Source organism: Dipodomys merriami, unplaced genomic scaffold, assembly GCF_024711535.1.
Source record: "Dipodomys merriami isolate MVZ:Mamm:240054 unplaced genomic scaffold, mDipMer1.0.p SCAF_242, whole genome shotgun sequence".
Taxonomy (NCBI): Eukaryota; Metazoa; Chordata; class Mammalia; order Rodentia; family Heteromyidae; genus Dipodomys; species Dipodomys merriami.
The window spans coordinates 802,212-826,515 of record NW_027203849.1 but is presented as its reverse complement, the minus strand read 5'-3'; the positions used below and the strand labels follow the sequence as shown (position 1 = coordinate 826,515).

Below are 24,304 nucleotides of genomic sequence, written 5' to 3'. Positions count from 1 at the left end.
ATACTTTGTCCTTTCACTGCTTTGTAATTATGTATCCTTTCACTGCTGTGCAATTACCAACTATTTATAGATTATACTCTTGGCTGCTATAAAAGTTGATAAATCCTAAACAAGGTAGTAAGTACTGGTTTTTACCAAAGCAAATTTAACAAGAAACATTTGTCTGCCAGGTGTTGGTGGCTCATACTTGCAATCCTAGCTACTCAGGAGGCTGAGATCTGAGGATCATGGTTTGAAGTCAGCCTGGCCAGGAAAGTCTGAGATTCTCCAATTACCAGAAAAGCTGAAGCAGAACTGTGGCTTAAGTGGTAGAGCGTTGTGTTGAGAACAAAGAGGCTCAAGAACAGCACCCAAGCTGACAAAAGTAACATTTGTCTTGGAACAATTCACTTTAAAAAGTTCATAGCCAGGTACTGGTGGATCACACCTGTAATCCTAGCTATTCAGGAGGCTGGGAGCTAAGGATCATGGTTTAAATCCAGTCCAGGCAGGAAAATCCATCATTTATTATTTCTGCCAGTCATGGAGCTTGAACTCAGGGCCTAGGAACTGTCCCTGAGCAACTTTGTGCTGAAGTCGTGAACTCTACCACTTGAGCAACAGTGACTTTGGAGTATGTTTATTGAAGAGACTCAGACTTTCCTGCTCAGGCTTGCTTTGAACCTAAATCCTCAGACCTCAGCCTCCTGAATATCTAGGATTATAGATAGGAGCCACCTATGCCCAGCTAATCCATAACAATATCTCCAATTAAACACCAAAAGCCAGAAGTGGAGCTGTGGTAGAACTTAGGTGGAAGAGGGCTAGTCTTGAGCAAAAAAGCTTCAGGGCTAGTGCCTAAGCTTTGTTCAAGCCCCAAACACACACACACACACACACACAAGTTGCATATTTAGGATAACAATAATTTGGAGGCCTACCTCAAGTGCAGCCTTTATACAAAGGAATGACAGCTTTCAGAGTGCTTGACAAATTAAAGAAAAATCACTAGGTAAAATGTACACAGAACTAGATGGCTAAAGCAAGGCCAGACAAGATTTTACAGGATGGCTTCTGGATAAAGGTAGTGGCAGTTACAATATTTAAAGCCACTCAGGACATTGCTTTAGTGGGGTTTGAGGCATGGCTCACTTGGTAGAGTGGTAACCAAGGAGAAAAGCAGCAAATAGTGAGTTGTGAATCCCATTCTCAGATCTAAAGGAAAACTTTTTGCGAAGATGTGCTATACATATCTGTATTTTGTTTTTCAGGTGCTGGGTATTAAAGTGTTCAATTAATCTAGGCAAGCATGTTCTACCACTGTGCTACACCTATAACTTAGCATATGCTTTTTTTTGGGTGCTAGTCTCCTGAGACTTGAACTCAGGACCTGGGCACTGTCAGCTTTTTCCCTTAAGGTTGGCATTCTACCACACCCACTTCTAGCTTTTTGGTGGTTAACTGGAGATGTTCCATGGGCTTTCTTGTCTGGGCCAGCTTTGAACCATGATCCTTACATCTCAGCCTCCTGAGTAGCTATGATTGTAGGTGTGACTCATGATGCTGAGCCTAGAATACTTTTTTATTTGGGGATTACATAATGTTTTGACCAAGCTTGATCAAAAAACTTACAAAATTTCCAATTTCTGCAGGCATATTATCTGATTTGACTCCAAGAAGCTCTGAGCCAGCCAGAATTATTGCACTTGTGTTTATATTTGTTGATAAGTCTTTAGTGGAAGCTGGGTGGCATGGTACTCATAGTACTCAAGGTAAAAAAAGATCTATTTTTAGGGAACCAGTATTCATAAAACAATTTTTGTGGCAACAAGGTAGCATGCTTTGTGTGGTTTCAAGTTATAGATTCTCAAACTTACTGTAGATATAGTATAGGTAAATTTGAGTAACTATACAGCATTGAATTATTTTTATCTGAACATCTATGGTTTATCAATGGCAACCTCTTTGGAAGCATATACATTCATGGATATCAAGAGTATCATATATTATGCCAATGAGAATAAGTCCCTAAATAAAGTTAAGAAAAGTACTCAAGATGAATTCATAAGATACAAAGGTGAAATCATAGCTGCGTGCTGGTGGCTTATGCCTATAATCCTAGCTACTCAGTAGGCTGAGATTGAGGATCATGGGCAGGGAAGTCCATGAAACTCGCTAGCGCTCTACCACTTGAACCACAGCACCACTTCTGGTTTTTTCCTGCTTATGTGGTGCTGAGGAATTGAACCCAGGTCCTCACGCATGCAAAGCAAGCACTCTACCACCACTGAGACACCTTCCCAGCCCCTCCATGAAACTCTTATCTCCAATTAACCACCAGAAAACCAAACGTGGCACTGCAGTGGTAGAGTGCTAGCCTGCACTGTATCTAGGCCTGAGTTCAAGTCTTACAAATGACCAAAAAAAAAAAGGTGAAGTTTTGAGGGATGGTCCTTGTATAGGTTTTTCAAGTTACCATAAATAACACAATGTCAGAGAAATAATGTCTTTCGAAACCAAATATTTAATATTTTCATTAAGCTGTTCCATACATTTCAAGCAAATGCCAACTGGAAGACCAAATCCAGGAATTCATAAGGGAAACAATCTTCCAGACAAAGAACATTAAAGTGATCATCATCCACTCTAGCCATAGTACTAGTGGCTATAATCATGGCAGTTAGCCAGCATTATCCAGATTATCGAGTGTTTACCTGTTGAGAGAAAATGTAAGTTTCAAAACTTGTACAGTGATAACAGAATCTTAAGGATGAAAAATTTTTAAGCTATTCTCCAAATTCCTTCTTGATATTACAAGAAAAACAAAATTGTCTCTTTTTGACCTTATAAGGAAATTTACAATCTATCTATCTACATATATATACTTACCACATCATCAATTTTCAGAATGCTTCGGACAGTTTCAGTTGCTAAGGTCAGAGCACTGACTGAAACCAACAAAGGCTGGACAACCATTTCCTCTAAAATATTGGAAATACCACCCTGCAAAACAGCATAGGTTACTTTTAGTGTTTATTTACTATATACATCAATATTACCTTGACGTAAGTATGCCTTCAGACTTTTTCAAACCTATCTTTCTCAGAGGAGGTACATCAAGGCAGGATATTCTACCAAGTTTTTCTCTAACTTGCAGGTTGTATTTCAACTACAAGTTGAGAAAATGCCAAGTCTCATCTGTTTAAAAATATCCTGGCAAGGGCTGGGAAGGTGGCTCAGTGGTAGAGTGCTTGCCTTGCATGCATGAGGCCCTGGGTTCGATTCCTCAGCACCACATAAGCAAAAAGAAAAAAGCCAGAAGTGGCGCTGTGGCTCAAGTGGTAGAGCGCTAGCCTTAAGCTAAAGAGCTGAGGGACAGCACCCAGGCCCAGAGTTCAGGCCCCACAACCGGACACACCCCCCCCCCCGAAAAAAAGTAGTAACTTTTGAGCATTATTTTTTCTCCCAATCATAGATTTGCTCAACACTCAATGTATTTACCTCCCTACACTATGTTCACAATAACAACAGTTCACTTTTATATAGCTCTAATATTGCTCTTAGCTCTTGATGTATGAAGTAACTTTTTTGTTGTTGTTGGCTGTGGGACTTGAACTCTGGGCCTGGTTGCTGTGCCTCAAGGCTAGTGCTCTACCAATTTGAGCCACAGCACCACTTCGGGTTTTCTGGTGGTTAACTTTGAGATAAGAGTCTTACAGAGCTTTCTGGCCAGGCTGGTTCAGATCTCAGCCTCCTGAGTAGCTAGAATTACAGGCATGAGTCCTGGCACCTGGTGTAACTATTGTTTTTACAATGAAAAGAAGTTGAAAAACAATTAAAAGTAACTAGGTAAAAGTTATTAAGACCAAAACAGTACTTCACATTAATGGGATACACGCTTTTGCAAGTCTCACATTTAAGTCCAAGATCACACACACACTACTTTTAAAGTATAAAGTCTTACCTAACAGATAATTACAAAGCTCTTAGTATTTTTAGCTTAATCATCATTTTCTACCATAAAGATTATGTCATTACCTTTCGGACATTAATGCCTGTAGTCTTTTCTCCTTGGGCATGCCGATTTCTTAGTTCTGTTACTGTGGAAATGGGATTCAGGCCAGCATTTTCAGCTAGCGTAGATGGAATGACCTCCATAGAATCTGCGAAGGCACGGACGCAGTACGATTCCATACCACTCAGTGTTCGTGAATACTCAGTCAGTCTTAGGGCCAACTCTATTTCTGGAGCACCACCTCCTGCAATAAGAGCTCTGAAATCCACAAATATTTTTAAGCTATTTTAACAGCAAATTTTATTTTAGTGCTAGTACTGAGGCTTGAACTTAGAATCTTGAGTTCTTGCTTAAGGCTGGCACTTTACCACTTAAGCCAAACATTTACTTCCAGTTTTTTGTGGGTTAATTGCAGATAAGAATCTCATGGACTTTTCTGCTTAGGCTGGCTTTGAACTACAATCCTTAGATCCCAGGTTCCTGAGCAGCTAGGATTACAGCTATCAGTGTCCCACAAATTTTTTTTTTAACCAGTCCTGGGCTTGAACTCAGGGCCTGGGCTCTGTCCTTGAGCATCTCTGTGTTCAGGCTAGTGCTCTACGACTTGAGCCACAGTGCCACTTCCAGCTTTTGTTGTTTATGTGGTTACTGAGGAATTGAACCCAGGGCTTCATGCATGTTAGGCAAGCACTCTATCACTAAGCCACATTCCCAGCCAAATAATTTTTTATACTTAAAAATAACAACAACTAGCCGGGCACCAGTGGCTCACACCTGTAATCCTAGCTACTCAGGAGGCTGAGATCTGAGGATCACGGTTCAAAGCCAGCCTGGGCAGGAAAGTCCGTGAGACTTATCTCCAATAAACCACTAGAAAACAGGAAGTGGCGCTGTGGCTCAAGCGGTAGAGTGCTCGGCTTGAGCTAAAGAGCACAGGGACAGCGCCCAAGCCCAGAGTTCAAGCCCCAAGACTGACCAAAAATAAATAAATAAATAAACAACAATAACAAAAAAGCCAGGCAGAGATGGCTCATGCCGGTAATCCTACTTACTCAGGAACCTGAGATCTGAGGATATCGGTTCAAGGCCAGCCCAGGCAGGAAAGTCTGTGAGCCTCTTATTTCCAATTAACCACCAGAAAACAGGAAGAAACACTGTGGCTCAAGTGGTGGAGTGTTAGCCTTGAGCAAAAAGAAGTTCAGGGACAATGCACAAGCCCTGAGTTCAAGCTCCAGGACTAGAGAGGGGGACCCTCAAACAAACAAACAAACAAACAAACAAACAAACAAAAAGAACCCTAACTTTTAATTTAAAATCTTACTTCTTCTTCACTAAGCAGCGAATAACACACAGGGCATCATGAATGGACCGCTCAGCTTCTTCAATCACTAGTTTGTTAGAACCACGTACAACAATTGTAACTGTTTTTCCTGGGCTTGCACAGCCTGTAATCTTTAGTAAATAAATTTCAAATTAGGTACAGGTTAAAAAAAAATCCAAGTAAATAAAAGCTTAATTATAATACTGTTACCTTGAGCAGTTTTCCAGAACCATCCAAATTGACCTCCTCAGCCAACTCAGCAGAACCCAGCATGTCAGTTGTGAATTGGTCAATATGAGCAACTGGTTTGGTGCCAATTGTCTGTGAAAAAATAAACCCAGAAATCAAGGCAACGTTTTATCAGTGGACATTTTACAAATACAGACATTAATATTTTACCTTACAAATGAATTCAATGTCTTCCCTTTCAATGTCTTTAATCACCATAATCTTCATCTTGTTCAGAAAATGTAATGCAAGATCGCTAAGAGCATCTCTAAAACACAAAATAAATGTTTATGTTAGGCAAAAACCCAACCCAAATCAAACCAAAGAGAAAAAAATCCTCCACCTTGCTGATCAAAGCTTCTAATGCTTTATTGTTCAAATGGACAATCACATTTTTTAAATAAGAATAATGCTTTACATTTATAAGCTAAAAGTTCTTGATACTATAAATTCAGAAATGGATTCAGAATCTGCATTGTGATACTAGTGAGATGGATATTATAGTATTAAAAGTTATGCAAATTGAGTATTGGGACCAACTTACTTGAGGTAAGTCATGTAACTTGGGATTAGAACCCCTTCTTTCAAGTGTTATCTATCAAATACTATATAAAATAAGTAGTTACTTTTGGTATAATGTATCAATAGAGTAAATAGGGAAGGGAAAAAAACCATCACCATTTCAAACCTAAGAAGCCCTTTGGCATAAATACTATCTAAAGCATTCTCTCTAAAAGAAATATACTTTCAATCAATTGCATAGACCTTAAATTTAAATGAAATGTAGCCTTTAAAAAATTAATTCCAGGGGCTGGGAAGGTAGCTCAGTGGTAGAGCGCTTGCCTTGCATGCCTGAGGCCCTGGGTTCAATTCCTCAGCACCACATAAGCAAAAAGAAAAAAAAGCCGGAAGTGGCGCTGTGGCTCAAGTGGTAGGGCACTAGCCTTGAGCAGAAGAGCTGAGGGACAGCGCCCAGGCCCAGAGTTCAGGCTCCACAACCAGACCAAAAAAAAAAAGAAAAAAAAAAAAAGAATTCCATTTGATGTTTAAACTTATAATCTACAAAGGTTATACATTCCACATATGTATTATCACAAAGACAATCTGTTTTTTTACTCAATATATAATGGCACTCCAAAATGCAGATTTACTGTAGATGTCTGGTTCTTAATTTCCTAAAAATTGTTAAGCTAGGCACTGCTGGCTCATGCCTGTGGATCCTACTCAAGAGGTTGAGATCCATGGATCATGGTTCAAAGCCAGGAAAAGCCCATCAACTCTTATCTCCAATTAACCACCAGAAAACTGGAAGTGGCACTGTGGCTCTAAGTGGTAGAACACTCACCTTGAGCAGAAAAGCTCAGAGACAGTGTCTAGGCTCTGAGTTAGAGCCCCATAACCACCCCTACCCAAAAAAGTGCTTTTGAGTGTCTAAATGAATCATAATTAAGGGAATTAAGAGATGAAGAAAACAGTTCCACACCTTAGAATAGACTTCTGTATGAGAAGAACATTACAGCCTGTTTTTTTAATTTGCTTCACTAAATTTAAAATATAGGCTCTCTCTTCTCGCAGCACTCTGTCCATCTGGGCATAGTCAGAAACTACTATTTGATTATCCATCTGTTTAGAAAAAGAAACATTTGTAAGTGGAAATATGTACAGAATTCAACTAATACTAAAGTATATACACATGAACTTATGTTTTTTACTTTCAACTATACACATTGCTATCGTCTTTTTTGGAGACAGTCTCACTATCTAGGCTAAGCTGGCCCTGAGTCAATGATATCTCTATCTACCAAGTACTGTGATTACAGGAGCATACAAACATTCCTAGCTCCATTACTATCTTCAGCTTTTATTACAAGTCCATTCTAAGCACTGGTAGCTTTAGTCCTAGCTATATAGGAGGCTAAGATCTGAGGGTAGCAGTTCAAAGCCAGGGCCTAATAGTTCATGAGATATTATTTCATTTTTTCGTTTTTCTTTTTGTTGGTTGTAGGGCCTGAACTCTGGGCCTGGGTGCTGTCCCTGAGCTCTTCAGCTCAAGGCTAGCACTCTACCACTTGAACCACAGTCCCACTTCTGGCTTTTTCTGCTTATGTGGTGCTAAGGAATCGAACCCAGGGCTTCATGCATGCAAGGCAAGCACTCTACCACTGAGCCACCTTCTCAGCCCCCAAGACATTATTTCTAATTAAACAGCAAAAAGGTTAAAATGGAGGTGTGGCTCCGGTGGTAGAACACCAACCCCATGTAAAAAGCCAAGTATATCAACTCAGTATCAAGTCCTTCTCCCCCAACTGCATTTCAGTACAAAAAGGAAAATAAAATGACCATCCTATTTGGTAGTACTGAAGTAGGGTCTTGCGCTTGCTCATTAGGCAGTTCTACTGCTCGAATACACCTCTACCCCCTTTTAAGGTTATTTTTATAAGCCTTTGCTTCCTGCCCAGGTAAGCATCTAGACAGAAATCTGCTTTTTTTCTTAGGTTTCCTTTTATGGCTGTGATGACAGGCATGCACCACCATGCCCAACTTCTTCAATTGAGTCAGTCTTATAGACTCTTCTGTCCAGACTGGCTTCAATCTGAGATCTTCCTATTCTATACCTCCTAAGATCCTATTACTTGAATGTCAACCTTTTGCATACAAACTATGTTATAAAAACAGCATCAGTTGTATTTTTTTTACTCTATGGCTTGTCATAAAAACTGCTGAGAACGAGCTGGGAAGGTGGCTCAGTGGTAGAGCGCTTGCCTTGCATACATGAGGCCCTGGGTTCGATTCCTCAGCACCACATAAGCAAAAAGAAAAAAGCCGGAAGTGGCGCTGTGGCTGAAGTAGTAGAGCGCTAGCCTTGAGTTGAAGAGCTGAGGGACAGCGCCCAGGCCCAGAGTTCAGGCCCCACAACTGGACCCCCCCCCCCAAAAAAAAAAGAAAATGACAATTTTTCAACAAGTGATATAGTAATGTTTTAAGTAAAAATAATTTTTTCATAGTATGATCATCAGATTAGTTTCAGTTTCTACTTGTTTAAACAAAATATCTGCAAGTTACAGGATATGTGAAGTTTGTTTTAGGAAATTTGCAAAGAATCTAAAAACTTTTTAAAAACCCTCTAAGTTACAGACAAAATTATTTTCCAGACCCTTTAAATCACCTATCAGGTATTTTGTTTTTACTTTAATGAGAAAATGTTTTAGTTACTTAGTCAAAAATAAGCTGGTTGGGCTGGGAAGGTGGCTCAGTGGTAGAGCGCTTGCCTTGCATGCATGAGGCCCTGGGTTCGATTCCTCAGCATCACATAAGCAAAAAAAGAAAAAAAAAAAAAAGTAAGCTGGTGCCAGTAGCTCATGTTTGTAATCCAAGCTACTAATGAGGCTGAGATCTGAGGATTACGGTTCAAAGCCAGCCCAGGCAAGAAAGTCCATGAGATTCTTTTCTCCAATTAACCACCAGAAAACGAAGTGGAGCTGTGGCTCAAGCAGCTCTCACCTTGAGCTGAAGAGCACAGGGACAGTGGCCAACCCCAGAGTTCAAGCCTCACAACCAACCCCCCCCCCCCCAAAAAAAAGGTCAAACAGCAAACAGCAAACTAATTTCATTGGGATTATTTGGATTTTACTTACATCTGTTTTGGGAGCAGACAAACAAAACTGAATAAGCCCAATCTTAGCCTTTTCAACTCTAGTTATTCCAGAATTAGCCACTTTTTGGGTGAGAACTAGTCCTTCCACCAATTCACAATCATCGATTGTCCCACTAAAAAAAAAAGAAAATAAGGAGAGGATAAAGAGATGGTAGAAATCTGAGACTGTTGTTAACACATTAAAATCATTAACCAAAGAAAAATGCTTCTGCCTACTAATAACTGTCCCACTATTTTTTTTTTTTTGGGGGGGGGGGGGCGGTCGTGGGTCCTGAACTCTGGGCCTGGGCGCTGTCCCTCAGCTCTTCAGTTCAAGGCTAGCGCTCTACTACTTCAGCCACAGCGCCACTTCCGGCTTTTTTCTTTTTGCTTATGTGGTGCTGAGGAATCGAACCCAGGGCCTCATGTATGCAAGGCAAGCGCTCTACCACTGAGCGACCTTCCCAGCCCTGTCCCACTATCTTAAGTAAATATAAACAAACCTTGAGATTCTTACACAAATGCAATTTTTAAGGAAACAAAAAAAGGGGTGGACCAAAGGGGATGACATTGCTCAAGATACATTACAAGCATCAACTGTTTCGTAAAATAGCACCTGTTGTACAACTGATTAAATAAAAAATTAAATTGAAAAGTTAGTTTGCAACTTATTTTTGTCAATATCAAAATTGTAATTAGTGATACTTACCCAAGCTTCTTAACTATTTTAATATCTCTAAGATCTACACTTGTAGCGGTGGCTGGGTCAATCACTTTCATCACTGCATTGACACTCATTGGAGAAAGTAGACTTGAATACTGAGAGACAACCTACAATATTTTTAAAAAGTTAATCTTCACAGTAGAAAAAGCCCTAGTTTTTCAATGACAAAGTTATACAAGAACTGATTATCATCTTTTTAGAGTAAGATTAGGAAAAGGAACCACATGAGAAGCCTGTATACAAAGATGCCTTTCTACCCAGTGGCATAAATGAGAATATATATACACTTGCTTTCTCTTTCATTAATATAGTACTCAGACTGATTAGAGTACCAATAGCTTTAAAGGCAATCCAAAACTGTCCAATTAATTTTATGTGGAGGTTTCCTATCTAAAATATATGATGCAACCCTTAACCTGAGCAGATGGAAAAATATGGTTAATGGCAAATATTTATTAATCCTTTTTTTTATATACCAGACAGTGATCATACCACTTTGCCTATATTAATTCACTTAATCTTCAGATGGACTGATACAAAGTCACACAACTTAGGTAAGTGTTGGAGCCAGAACTGCAATCTAGATTCTAAGACTAGAGCTAGGGACACTCATTCAGCAATATTACTTATTGTTACTAGAACTTTCTAGCTCTTTTTCTTTCTTTTTTTTTTTTTCTGGTCATGGGGCTTGAACTCTGGGCCTAGGTGCTGTCCCTTAGCTTTTCAGCTCAAGGCTAGCACTCTACCACTTGAGCCACAGCACCCCTTCTGCCTTTTCTGCTTATGTGATGCTGAGGAATTGAACCGAGGGCCTCATACATGCGAGACAAGCACTCTACCACTGTAGCTCTTCATTTTTAATGAAGGAAAATGAATATTTGAGCTGGCACTGGTTGCTCAAACCTGTAATCCTACTCAGGAGGCTGAGCTCTGAAGATCCTAGTCTGAAAGCCAGCTTGGCAGGAAAGTCTGAGACTTACTCCAATTAATCACAGAAAAAGCCAAGGAGAGCTATGGCTCAAGTGGTAGAGCAGAGGCTTTGAGCAAAAGCAGCTCAGGGACAGTGCCCCACCAGACTGGCACCAAAAAAAAAAAAAAAAAAAGAGAGAGAGAATGAACATTAGAATCCAATACTGATAAAAAAGAGAAAAAAGAATTGGGGTAGATAACAAAATATGGCCAGGTGCAGGTGGCTTACACCTGTAATCCTAGCAACGAGGCTGAGATCTGGGGATTGCAGTTCAAAGCCAGCCTGGGCAGGAAATTCTGTGAGACTCTATCTCCAAAAAACCACCAGAAAACTGGAAATGATGCTGTGGCTCTAGTAGTAGAGCACTAGCCTTGAGCTGAGGAGCTGAGGGACAATGAGTTCAAGCCCAGCACAATGAGGTCCAGAGTTCAAGCCCCACAACTGACAAAACACACACACACACAAAAGATGGAACAGATGGAACATAATTCTTTTTACTGTTTTTTTTTCATTAAACTAGTTATTTAAGTTTCTCAAGAATACAAAAGCTCATCACTTCTTTTAAGTTTCATAACTAAAAAAAAAAAGATGTAACTAGTTACATCTTGTGTGTAAATTACTTATTTTCCCAACAATGTAGAAGACCACACACACACACACACACACACACACACACACACACACACACACACACACACACACACACACACACACACACACACACACACACACACACGATAATGCTCTGCACCTTAAGCATTCATGTACCGACAGAAATAACTGTGGCAGTCATTGTGATTTGGAAGGTGGAAAGATTTAAGAGGCAATTTACCAAGTACTAAAAATGCATTAAATGAAAAGCTGGAAATAGATACAGTACCTATCAAATAACTCCTTTGTAAGCCTCATGGCTTAAACCAATTAAACAAATGTGGTTACTTAGAAGTTAATGTTTATATTTTCTATATTAGCATCATGAATCACAGGGAAAAAAACAAACTATAATGTGACAACTGTCTCTTCATGCTTGTCTCACCTTTGAGTTCAATGAAGTGGTTGCACTATTTAACAAAGTTTCTCTGTCACTCAGCTCCACAGGTCGAGACATGTCAGTCAAGACTTCAAGACCCTTTTCTAAAGCCTTCTGGAATGACTCGGAAATGATGGTTGGATGAATTCCTGTTATTTTTGAAAGTAGTTAATTGTAACAGATGTGATCTAAAAATATTCTACTCATTAAAATGCTAAAAGTAGTCATGAACATTTTTCCTTTATTTTTTTGCCAGAGCTGGGGCCTGAACTCAGGGCTTGGGCACTGTGCTTGAGTCTCTTTGTGCTCAAGGCTAGCACTCTATTACTGGAACCACTGCACCACATGGGCTATTTCTGAGTGGTTTATTAGAGGTAAGAAAAGACTTTTCTGCGCAGGCTGGCTTCAAACCACAAGCCTCAGATCTCAGCCTGTAATCCTAGCTACTCAGGAGGCTGAGATCTGAGGATCGCGGTTCAAAGCCAGCCTGGGCAGGAGAGACCGTGAGACTCTTATCTCCAATAAAAACTACCACAAAACCGGAAGTGGCGCTGTAGCTCAAGTGGTAGAGTGCTCGCTTTGAGCTGAAGAGCTGAGGGACAGCGCCCAGGCCCAGAGTTCAAGCCCCACGACCGACAAAAAAAAAAAAAAACCCAAAAAAACAAAACAAAAACCAAAGAGCTCAAGGACAATGTTTAGGCCATGAATTCAAGCTCCAGGACTAGCACACAAATAATAATAATAATAATAATAATAATGAAATAAAAAGAAATGAAGTGCTAGGAATTGAAACACAAGCCAGTCCAAAAATTTACTTCTAGTTCATCTGAAACAGATCAGTTGCATAGTCATGTGAAATGTAAGACTGAAACCTCTCTTCCTTGGTCGGTTGTAGGGTTTGAACTCTGGGCCTGGGTGCTGATCCTGAGCTCTTGAGCTCAAGGCTAGCGTTCTACCACTAGAGCCACAGCTCCCCTTCTGTTTTTCTGGTGCTTAATTAGAGGTAAGTCGCATAGACATTCCTGCCCAGGCTGGCTTTGAATCATGATCCTCAGATTTCAGCCTCCTAAGTAGCTAGGATCACAGGGATGAGCCACAGGCACCAGGCTAACAACTCTTTTTTTTTTTTTTTTTGCCGGTTGTAGGGCCTGAACTCTGGGCCTGGGCGCTGTCCCTCAGCTCTTCAGCTCAAGGCTAGCGCTCCACCACTTGAGCCACAGTGCCACTTCCGGCTTTTTTCTTTTTGCTTATGTGGTGCTGAGGAATCGAACCCAGGGCCTCACGTATGCAAGGCAAGTGCTCTACCACTGAGCCACCTTCCCAGCCCACAACTCATTTTTGAAGAGCAAAACTCTTGAGTATCTACAAGCCTAACAAAACCCACAAGCAAAATACCAAAATACAAAAAATATTCATTACTACCTTCCTGATAAAAGTAATTTTAAATTAAATCTTAAATCCCATATAGGAATAACTTGGCTTTTCCTCGGGTTTGTCTTTAAAAATCAAATACACTTTTCTAATTTTTCTAACTCTAACAAAGCAGATCCTACCTTTCTGAAGAAGCTTGGTACAAGAATCTAAGAGAGATCCCGCAATGATGACCACAGAGGTGGTGCCATCTCCTGCTTCTATATCTTGAGCCTTAGACAGCTCCACCAGCTATGAAAACAGAACATATCAAGATACTAAATAAGACATTTAAGAACAAAGTGACATCTAATTAATATGATCACCTAAGTGCCTCAAACAAAGAACTGGAAGGGTCAACATAATTTTTGGGGGGAGGGCAGGGGTTGTCAATTGTGGGGCTTAAACTTAGGGCCTGGATGATGTCCTTGAGTTTTTTTGCACCAAGGTAGCTCTCTACTACTCCACCACTTTGAGTCACATCACTTCTGGTTTTGTTGATTAACTGTAGAAAACAGTCTCACAGGTCAGGTGCTAGTGGCTCAAGCCTGTAATCCTAGCTACTCAGGAGGCTGAGATCTGAGGGTTGCAGTTCAAAACCACCCTTATCTCCATTAAACCATCAGAAAACTGGAAGTGGCTGTATGGCTCAAGTGGTAAAGTACTTGCCTTGAGCCAAAGAGCTCAGGGACAGTGCCCAGGCCCAGTTAAAGCCCCACGACCGGAAAAAAAAGTCTCATAGACTTTCCTGCCTGGGCTGGCTTTGAATAGTAATCTTTAGATCTCAGCTTTCTGAGTAGCTAGGATTATAAGCATGAGATACTGACAACAGGCTTCTATGTAATTTTTGACTGAGGATTATGTTTCATTTAAAAACAAATGAATAGGGGGCTGGGAAGGTGGTTCAGTGGTAGAGTGCATACCTAGCATGCATGAGGCCTTGGGTTTGATTCCTCAGCACCAGAAAAGCCAGAAGTGGCACTGTGGCTCAAGTGGTAGAGTGCTAGCCTTAAGCTGAGGGACAGCGCTCAGGCACAGAGTTCAAGCCCCATGACCAACCAAAAAAAAAAAAGTTTCTACCAAAAGTCATCACAGGTACTCTACACACCTGGAAATAATAAGGTGAAATGAGGCAGTCTAGATGAAGTAAAGTCCTTTGCCAAATTTACCTGAACTAATTCCATGTGAGCCTAATCTGACTCCTTTTATCTTTACATAATAAAAGAGCTTTCTTTTTGGTGACAGTGTCTCATTTTGTTGCCCCAGGCTGGCCTCAAACTTCTGGCCCCAAAGGATCCTCCTGCTTCATCCTCCTAAAAGTACATGGACTACAAGAAGACATCTTGTGCTCAGGTGGATTTTTGTTGTTGGTGGTGGTGGTGGTCACAGGGCTTGGGCCCTCTCCTGAGCTATTTTGCTTAATGCTAACACTCTACCACACTGAGTCATAGCTCATGGGTTTTCTGGTGGTTAAATGGAGATAAGAGTCTCACAGACTTTCCTGCTGGGCTGGCTTTGAACCATGATCCTTAGATCTCAGCCTCCAGAGTAGCTAGGATTACAGGCATGAGCCACTGGCACCTGGCTTTTAGATAGACTTTTGAGAAAACCTTCTACGGCAAGATATGGAGATTTCTCAGTTGACAACAGATTCAACATTGTAAACCTTAGTTTTTTGTTTTGGTGCCAGTCCTGGGCTTAAACTTAGGGACTGGCACTATTCCTGAGCTTTTGTGCTCAAGGCTAGTGTTCTACTACTTTGAGCCACAACTCTATTTCCAGCTTTTTGGTAGAGGTAAGGATCTCATAGACTTTTCTGCCCAGATTGCCTTTAAACAATGCTCTTCAGATCTCAGGCTCCTTCTAATTAGCTAGGATACCAGCAGTGAACCAATGGCACCTGCCACCACCTTTTAAAAAATAACTTTTTGACATGACTTATTTTATATACAATTATTTTAGGGGTTGGGAAGGTGGCTCAGTGGTAGAGTGCTTGCTTCGCATGCATAAGGACCTGGGTTCAATTCCTCAGTACCACATAAATAAAAAAAGCCGAAGTGGCACTGTGGCTCAAGTGGTAGAGCACCAGCCTTGAGCTGAAGAGCAAAGGGACAGCGCCTAAGCCCAGAGTTCAAGCCCCACAACTGATCAAAAAAAAAAAAGTTCACAATTATTTCATAGCCCTCTAGGGACTGGGGATAGAGCTCAATGCTCAATGGTAGAGTGTTTGACTAGTATGTGTAAAGCCCTGGTTTCAATCCCCAGAACCCCCAAAAACAAAGTTACTGTGTTTACCTGTAACATTCATTAAACTAATAATCTGAAAAGTACCACTTATATTTTTATGTCTTCCTTAACTGTACAATACTTTCCTGTGGACAAACAAGGGGACTTTTATTTTATTTTATTGATTTTTTTGGGTCTGGTAGTGGGGCCTGAACTCTGGGCCTGAGCGCTGTCCCTCAGCACTTCAGCTCAAAGCTAGCGCTCTACCACTTGAGCCACAGCGCCACTTCTGGCTTTTTTCTTATGTGGTGCTGAGGAATTGAACCCAGGGCCCCGAGCATGCAAGGCAAGCGCTCTACCACTGAGCCACCTTCCCAGCCCAAGGGGACTTTTATTATATCCAGTATTAAGCCCAGAGTTCAAGCCCCATGACCGACAAGAAAAAGAAAAAAGAAAAAAAAATAACAGCCCTGTGCTGGTGGCTCATGCCTATAATCTTAGCTACTTAGGAGGCTGAGATCTGAGGATCGTGGTTCAAAGCCAGCTTAGCCAGCAAAATCCATGAGACTTATTTCCAATTAACCACTAAAAAGCTACAGTGGAGCTTTGGCTCAATTGGTAGTGTGTTAGCCTGAGCATGAAACTCAGGGAAAATACCCAGGACCTAAGTTCAAGCCCCAGGATCAGCACACACACTCAACTGTTTTTCACTCATATGTGGAAGCTACACCTATAAAGACATACACATTCAAGGACATGAATATTTATTTGTGTGATAAAGTCCGAGACTATCTCCCATCAAACTATTCAGAGGGGCTGGAAAGGTGGCTCAGTAGTAGAGTGCTTTCCTCACATGCATGAGGCCCCGGGTTCGATTCCTCAGCACCACATAAAAGCCAGAAGTGGCATTGTGGCAAGCGGTAGAGCGCTAGCCTTGAGCTGAAGAGTTCAGAGACAGTGCCGGCCCAGAGTTCAGGCCCCAGGACTGACAAAAACAAACAAAAAAACTATTCAGAAAAAGCTAGAAGTGGTGCTGTGGTTCAAGTGGTAGTGCACTAGCCTTCAGCACAGAGAGGCTCAGGGATAGAGCCCAGGTCCTGTGTTCAGGCCCCAGGACTAGCAAAAGAAAGAGAAAGAAATTGTTTAGGGAACAAAAGAAATCAATTGGAATATGTGTGGAAATTTAACAATATATTACTGTATTAATAATGTAGGCTTAAAAAAAAACCAACCCAAAACAAAAATATGCTTATACAGCATAAACAGGAAAAAAAACCTCACCATGTTCAAATGGTATGTGATCAAACAATGTAACTAACAAATATAAATAGTATGCTTTTTTTTTTTTTTTTTTTGGTTGGTTGTAGAGCTTGAACTCTAGGCCTGGGCGCTGTCCCTCAGCTCTTCAGCTCAAGGCCAGCATTCCGCCGCTTTTGGCTTTTTCTTTTTATGTGGGCTCAGGAATTGAACCCAGGGCCTCATGCATGCAAGGCAAGCACTCTATCACTGAGCCACCTTTCCAGCCCCATAAATAGTATAGTTAAAACAAAATTTACCTATAATTATACTTACCTGCTGGGTACTGGTGACTCACGCTTGTATGCCTAGCTACTCAGGAAGCTGAGATCTAAGGATCACGGTTCAAAGCCAGCCCAGGCAGGAAAGTCCCTATGACTCTTATCACCAATAAACCACTAGAAGTGATGCTGTGGCTCAAGCAGTAGAGTGCTCGCCCTGAGCTGAAGAGTGCAGGGACAGTGCCCAAGGCCAGAGTTCAAGCTCCACAATCAACAAAATAAATAAACAATAAAATAAAAAAAATTATACTTACCATCCTAGCTGCTGGGTGTAATACTTGCATTTGTTTCAGAATGGTGGCACCATCATTTGTTATGGTTACATCACCTTTTCCATCTTGAATCTAAAAATAATTTTTTACATGTTTTATTCAATGTTGCATTCTAAAAGCTCTCTATTCAATTTAGTACTTCACCATAAAGAAGTTAATAAACATACTTTCTGCCACGTATCTCAAAGTCAGCACTATGTAATGTGAACACAGTTCCAATAGTCAACACAATAACTTGTTTCACAGTATCCTCAAAAAGACAGCAGCATTGGTAGTAGACACAAACTTAACATTGAAAGGAGTGCTTTTCCTATTATCCACTGGATTTGAGGGCACAGCACTCAAATTATTATTTTTTGTTTGTTTTTTAGTTGGTCGTGGAGCTTGAACTCTGGACCTGGGCACTGTCCTGCAGCTCTTCAGCGCAAGGCAAGCGCTCTACCACTTGAACCACAGTGCCCACTTACGGCTTTTTCTGTGTATGTGGTGCTGAGAAATTGAACCCAGGGCCTCATGCATGCAAGGCAAGCACTATACCACTGAACCACCTTCCCAGCCCCTCAAACTATTATTGTAGTATCTCTATTTTACAATGCTTCCAATCAACCAACCTAGTAGAAGCTCAAATCCCAGAATACAGCATAAGAAAAAGTGGGATACACTCTACTTTTTGTGTCTTCCACACCAAGTAAGAATTAGTTAAGTATTGTTCACTGCAAAGTAATCTCTCCTCTCTCAGAACTCTCCAAGGTACCTCTCCAACACTTTTTCTGACTAGGCTGGCTTAGAGCTCGATCCTCAGATCTCAGCCTTCTGAGTAGCTGGATTATAGGTGAGAGCCACAGGCACCCAGCCAGTTTTTACTATTTAAACAGTACCTGCCTTTTCCGTGTAGCTGGGTAACAGATGTGAATCATCATATCCAGCATATTTGTTGTTCAAACCTCAATCTCTGCCTCAAAGTAGCTAGGATGACAAGTCTTAGCACTATGTCTGACTAAAAACAACACATCTTAACCCTTCATCAGTCATTGACTATGAATAGGGGCACTCAATATATGTATGGATGAGTTAGCTTTTACCATTTTATCCATTCCTTTTGGTCCAAGGCTTGTTCTAATAGCATCAGCAACCGCTATAAACAGAAGAAATAAAAAATAAGTTAAGACTTTTTTTTTTTGTCGGTCGTGGGGTTTGAACTCTGGGCTTGGGCGCTGCCTCGTGCTCTTCTGCTCAAGGCAAGCGCTCTACCACTTCCGGTTTTCTAGCAGTTTATTGCAGATAAGAGTCTCACGAACTTTCCTGCCAGGGCTGGCTTTGAACCGAGATCCTCAGATCTCAGCCTCCTGAGTAGCTAGGATTACAGGCGTGAGCCACCGGCGCCCGGCTAAGTTAAGACTCTTAAACAGCATAACTATTTCTAAATTCTGACTGAAGATTATTTCTTTAATTAATATAAAATAGACTGAAAATGCTGCAGTGCTACAAATCCTTAATAAATTAGTAAGTAAAACCAAACCTTCAAATAGTGTAGTGGCCTGTATCATTATCAGTATGTAATGAAGAAACAGCTCAGCTTATTCCAGTTATGTTCCTACATGACTGTTTCTATTTTGTTAGTTCACCATAGGTTTCTCACAACTATGCATTCCATATGGAAGGACTAGCCCAAACCATTTATACTCCATGATAAGCTCAACACCTGTATGATAACCTTTACGTTGTATACTTTAAAATTTGCATTTTACTTATTTCATAACTTTGGTCTTCTATTCCTAATTACCCAGTCAACACTAGGTTTTCAATTCACTTTAGTGGACCAGGATGCCGAGGATTCTATAAAAGAAACTTCAAAATGCTCTGATCTTCAAAAAATATTAAGTCTCTAGAAGATATCCAGCGTGCAAACAATATGCCCTGTGGCACCAAATCTATGGAATGATTCAAGCTGAATAGTAACAAAAGAGCTACTGGTATGCTGTGTGTACTTCTTCACAACTGACAAATGGTACTCTTATCTTCTCCCCCACAAACACCAAAATAAACTTGCTGCCAGAGTTATACTAAACATTTACCTGGCAGAAGGATTTTCCTAATTGTTTCATAAGATTTTGACGTGGAAAAACTAGTTACTCTCCTTTGCTTTCTTGAGCTCTTCTACCTATGTGGTTAAGCTCACAAATAATTTAGGTGCCTTTTCTTCTTACATGCATACACCTCATTTGTTCGGTTTCAATTATTTGCAACTTGTTTTATGAAAGGATACTCTACTTCCCATTTTGTATCTTTTATCTTCCCTTGTTTGTTGTAAATCAACTGCAGTACACACTCTATCTTTTTTTTTTTTTTTTGGTTGGGAGGGTAGTTCTTGGGTTTGAATTTAGGGCCTACGCACTGTCCCTAAGCTTCTTTTGCTCAAGGCTAGCACTCTACCACTTGAGCCACAGTGCCACTTCTGGTTTTTTCTGTTTATGTGGTACTGAGGAATCGAATCCAGGGCTTCATGCATGCTAGGCAAGCACTCTGCTGCTAAGTCACCCTCCCAGCCCGTCTTGATCATTTGATTGGCCCCAGAATCTCCTAACATCTCGACCCTAATCTAGTACACATAAATTTCAACTATGGCTCCCTTGAATGCATATGGCTCCTTAATTTACAGATATAAACTGTAAATGACCCCTAATCTAACTATCCGGTAAATCTGACTCCTCCCACCTGGGTTAGAAACTACCATCTGTGCTTTCACCGTCTGGCACCTACTTGCCTTTTAACATTACTACATTCCCAAGATCCTTATACTCTTCCTCACTGAACTGCACAGCAACTCTACAAATTAGCGATTACCTCAGTCCACCTAGGAAGTCTCTGTAGCGGTAGCAAATTAAGTCAACTGCTTTCCTGGATATTGACCCTTTAAGATCTAGCCCAGCTTAACCTTTCCAATCCCACTTCTCATTCTGCACATTTTATTTTCTAATGACACTTCCTACATTCAATTGCCAGGTAAGATCTCAACGTCTTTGTTCTTATTTTTCCTCCCACGTTTTCCTACATCAATTCGACTTCACCTAAATCCTCACAACACTAAAAAAAAAAAAAAATCCTCCTTCCCAATTTTGTGGGTAAAGAAACCTTAGTTCTGAGGTCAAAACTCGCTAAGTCACGAAGTCATGAGAATGAAATTTAAGTAGTTTCCTTGATTTCTACAGAAGACAATACATGTTACTGGACAGCAGAGAAGACTTAAAAGCTCATGTGGCTTTCCAAAGACAGATGTCAGTGTGCCACACCGGAGGACAATGGGCCCCGCCCCAATTTTGTCGTGGAGACTGCTCAGTTCCAACAGTCGTGCCAGTTCAAATCGCGGTCTTATTAAATAAAAACAAAAACAAAGCTCAAGCGCCGTCTACGGCTGGGCCCAGTAGAGAGGTCAGTGACTGCTTTTCAGTGTTAACTGCTCCCCGTTCGCACGCGTGGGGAATAACGCACAGCCTGGGATGAAAAAGACCCGCAAGCTCCCCAACTGGGCGGGTCCGAGGCCTCCTCCATGCTCGCCGTGTCCAACAGCGCCGAGAAGAATCCCTCCGAAGAACTTCCCGAGGCAGCCGTACCCACCCCAAACCCGGGCCAGAGCGCCTGGGCTCGGCCCGCGCGGCGGTGGGGCGGCGCGGGAGGGGAGCCGTACCTTTGGCCGCGGAGATGTTGCTGAAGCGGATCTGGGCCGGCTTGTCGCGGTCCTGGTAGGCGCCTTTCCCGCGACCGCCGGCAGCTGCGGCGGCCGCCCCGCTCCGCGGTGCCACGTTTTCGGGCATGGCAAACTTGGCTATTTCCGCGCGGGCTCAGGAAGGACGGATGGACACGGATTCTTGCCCGCCGCAGAGAAACGGCGCAGGTACACAGTCTTCACGAACCTTCCAGAAAGCGGCGCCGGAAAGAGGCGGAGGCAGAAAGGGGGGCCTGGCTGACGGTGCGGCGCCGACGTGACGTCGCGGGCTGCCCGCCGCGCGCCGGGTGAGCTGGCTGCTCGCTCCGGAGCTCACTCGGGGTTTGTCGGGCCAAGGGTGTCTAGGCACGAGGTGCGGGCGGAGCGGAGACGTCGCCGAGAGGACCTGGGAGGGGCTGCACCCACGTGGGCCGCAGTGACAGCGCGCGGCGTTGTAGGCAGGGGATGGGGCTTCCCCACGTCTCCCCACTCCGTCCTCCACCGTTGTGAGGCCCCGCCGCTCACTGGCTGGACCCAATGGCGGGGAGTGCGGCTCAGCCGGCTCTTTCTTACTGGCCTCAGTTTAAGGAGTAGAAAAAGAGCTTTGCGACGGTCGTTGCTTCCCTTTGTCTTAAGTGTTAAGGTTGGTTCCTGGCGATTGATGGTGGGTAGTTTAAATACACGATGGTTAAATGCCAGGGAATATTACCTTGGGAGTCGTGATTATTGCTCATCTAGACTGCCTACTTACCAGCGGCTCATTGACACTTCCACCGAACAGCCACCGACTCTCAGAGAACACAGACTGTGTAACAACTATTTAACTCCGTTATCTCTTGAGCAAAGTTCGAAGCTTTGCCCATTTTATCTCATCTAATTCTCAACAATGATCCAGTGAAATAAGTGCTATTGCCTTTAATTAGCATAACGGAACTAAAGCCCCATCGAACCCCATAACTAAATGGAAGCAGTATTCCAACACAGAAGCAGGAGCTGTCATGAACTAAACTGCCGAGTTCACATGATCATTAAATAGGAAAATTTATGCAGGCCAGGTTCATTCAATATTAGTTATTAGAAGGGGATGGTAGGGGGAAAACAATGGAGGGGGTAACAATGTTCAAGAGGAAGTGTACTCATTATCTCACTCATGTAACTGTAACCCTCTGTATAGTATCTTTACAATAAAAATATTAGTTATTAGAAAATTATTAAGTACCCGTAAAATGACATTGTGCAATAGGTTAAAGGGCTTTGTTTTTCTTTTCTTTTCTTTTTTTTTTTTTTTTGCCACTGGGGCGGGCTTGAACTCAGCCTGAATGCTCTCTCTTAGTTTTTTATTCAATGTTGGCACTACACTACTTGAACCACAGGTTCACTTCTAGCTTTTTGCTAGCGAATGAAAGAGAAGAGTGCCATAGACTTTCTTGTAATCCTCAAATCTCAGCCTCTTGAGTAGATTACAGGTACAAGTGACAGGCTCCAGGCTGCATTGGCAATAGCAGCCCCTGGTGGCATAAGAATGAATTTCTTTGGTTGCTCAACACTGTATTTTGGAATTTGTAGGCCAGGCACAGGAATGCCATTTCCATAATATGCCACTTTGGCATATTTTAAGTTAGAAACACTAAAAAACATTAGTGACCAGACTCCCACTTTGCTTCCTTATAGCAGGAGATAGAACTGTCATATAGAAGATGTCTGCTTTATTACAGAAGAAAAGATTCTTATCAAGGACAAGAAGTTGAGACAGAAAAGTTCTGGACACACAGACCTTGGTAAAATAATTACTTCCCTTTAGACATCTCACAAGTTTAGTTGCTTTTCCACATTGTCTCTCTTTGTTCAATGAAGCACAAAAGCATTTAGGATTTGCCAGTTTTTGAGGCTATTTCCTTAGGAGAGCTTCTATGTCACATAAACCACTTGATGTATTTACACGTTTTTTTCTCCTGTTAATCTGTCAATTTAATTCTTAGATCCTGCTAAAAAATACAGAGTAAAGTTGAAATGTTGCCTTTCTACACATATATTTGAATAAGCATTAGATAGTAATGTACAAGTAATTAGTTTCTTGTGAAGGTAAATTTGGATTAGGGGTAATGGGGAGTTCTATGGGTTATGGAAATTTAAAGGGTCTACAGAAAGATTTGGGGGGGGATTAATCTGTCAAGGTTAAGCTGCATTTTGTGTGTAAGTTACATATTGGGGAGACTGTATCTAAGGCTTTATCAATTTTTTTTTTCCGGTTGTGGGGCTTGAACTCTCCTACATGCTGTCCCTGGGCTTTTTTGCTCAAGACTAGCAGTCTACCACTTTGATCCACAGCACCCCTTCCAGTTTTCTTGTGGTTAATTGGAGATGAGTCTCATGTACTTTTCTACCTGGTTTGGCTTTAAATCTTGATCCTCAGATCTCAGCCTCATGAGTATTTAGGCTTACAGGCATGAGCCTAGTGCTTTATGAGATTCTGAAAATATCTTTATGATATATAAACATTTAAGAAACGTTATGCAAGGGCTGGAAAGGTGGCTCAGTAGTAGAGCGCTTGCCTTGCTTGACTGAGGCCCTGGGCTCGATTCCTCAGCACCACATAAGCAAAAAGAAAAAAGCCAGAAGTGGTGCTGTGGCTCAAGTGCTAGCCTTGAGCTGAAGAGCTGAGGGACAGCGCCCAGGCCCAGAGCTCAGGCCCCACGACCGGATCCAAAAAAAAAAAAAAAAAAAAAAGAAACATTATGCAAGACTCATAGCTTTAATATATAAATGAAGAACACATTAAAACCTATTCATATTTTTAAGTTTCTTTTTAAGCATTTTACTAAGAGAATTTTGGACTGGGCCCTGGTAGCTCATCCCAGCTAGTCAGGAGACTGAGATCTGATGATCATAGTTTGAAGCCAGCCTAGGAAGACAAATACAAGAGATTCTTATCTCCAATTAATCACCAAACTGCCTGAAGTGGAGCTATGGCTCAAGTGGTAGTTTATTAGTCTTGAGCAAAAATGATAAGGGACAGCGCCTAGACCCTGAGTTGAAGGCCCAGGACTGATATGTGTGTGTGTGCACACACACAAGAACAATCTACATCAGTATAGATCTCAACAGAGTAGCACTGCCTCCAAAGGGGCATTTAATTGTTACAAGAATGGAGGGGTGCCGGGCGCTGGTGGCTCACGCCTGTAATCCTAGCTACTCAGGAGGCTGAGATCTGAGGA

General features: G+C 41.7%; 1 protein-coding gene across 1 annotated transcript; it reads right to left on the bottom strand.

Annotated features, from left to right (window-relative positions):
• Positions 1-2,483: 2,483 nt before the first annotated feature.
• Positions 2,484-21,346, bottom strand: LOC138835941 (T-complex protein 1 subunit delta). The gene is made up of 14 exons (XM_070034507.1): positions 21,072-21,346; positions 18,469-18,521; positions 17,369-17,458; positions 13,455-13,563; positions 11,908-12,050; positions 9,887-10,008; positions 9,179-9,311; positions 7,027-7,166; positions 5,715-5,811; positions 5,526-5,636; positions 5,316-5,446; positions 4,018-4,252; positions 2,869-2,982; positions 2,484-2,693 (listed from the first exon to the last, which is right to left on the bottom strand). Exons 1-14 carry the CDS (start codon positions 21,196-21,198, stop codon positions 2,679-2,681), a joined length of 1,620 nt encoding a protein of 539 aa, XP_069890608.1. The 5' UTR covers positions 21,199-21,346; the 3' UTR covers positions 2,484-2,678.
• Positions 21,347-24,304: the final 2,958 nt, after the last annotated feature.

What these genes read in the sequence shown, in the direction of transcription:
- LOC138835941 (XM_070034507.1), bottom strand. Translation starts at nt 21,198, where the DNA reads ATGCCCGAAAACGTGGCACCGCGGAGCGGGGCGGCCGCCGCAGCTGCC. An exon ending in TACACCCAGCAGCTAGGATG is followed by an intron (nt 13,564 to 17,368) that starts GTAAGTATAATT and finishes CTGTTTTCATAG; the next exon opens with CTGGTGGAGCTGTCTAAGGC. An exon ending in ACATTGAATTCATTTGTAAG is followed by an intron (nt 5,637 to 5,714) that starts GTAAAATATTAA and finishes ATTTTTTCACAG; the next exon opens with ACAATTGGCACCAAACCAGT.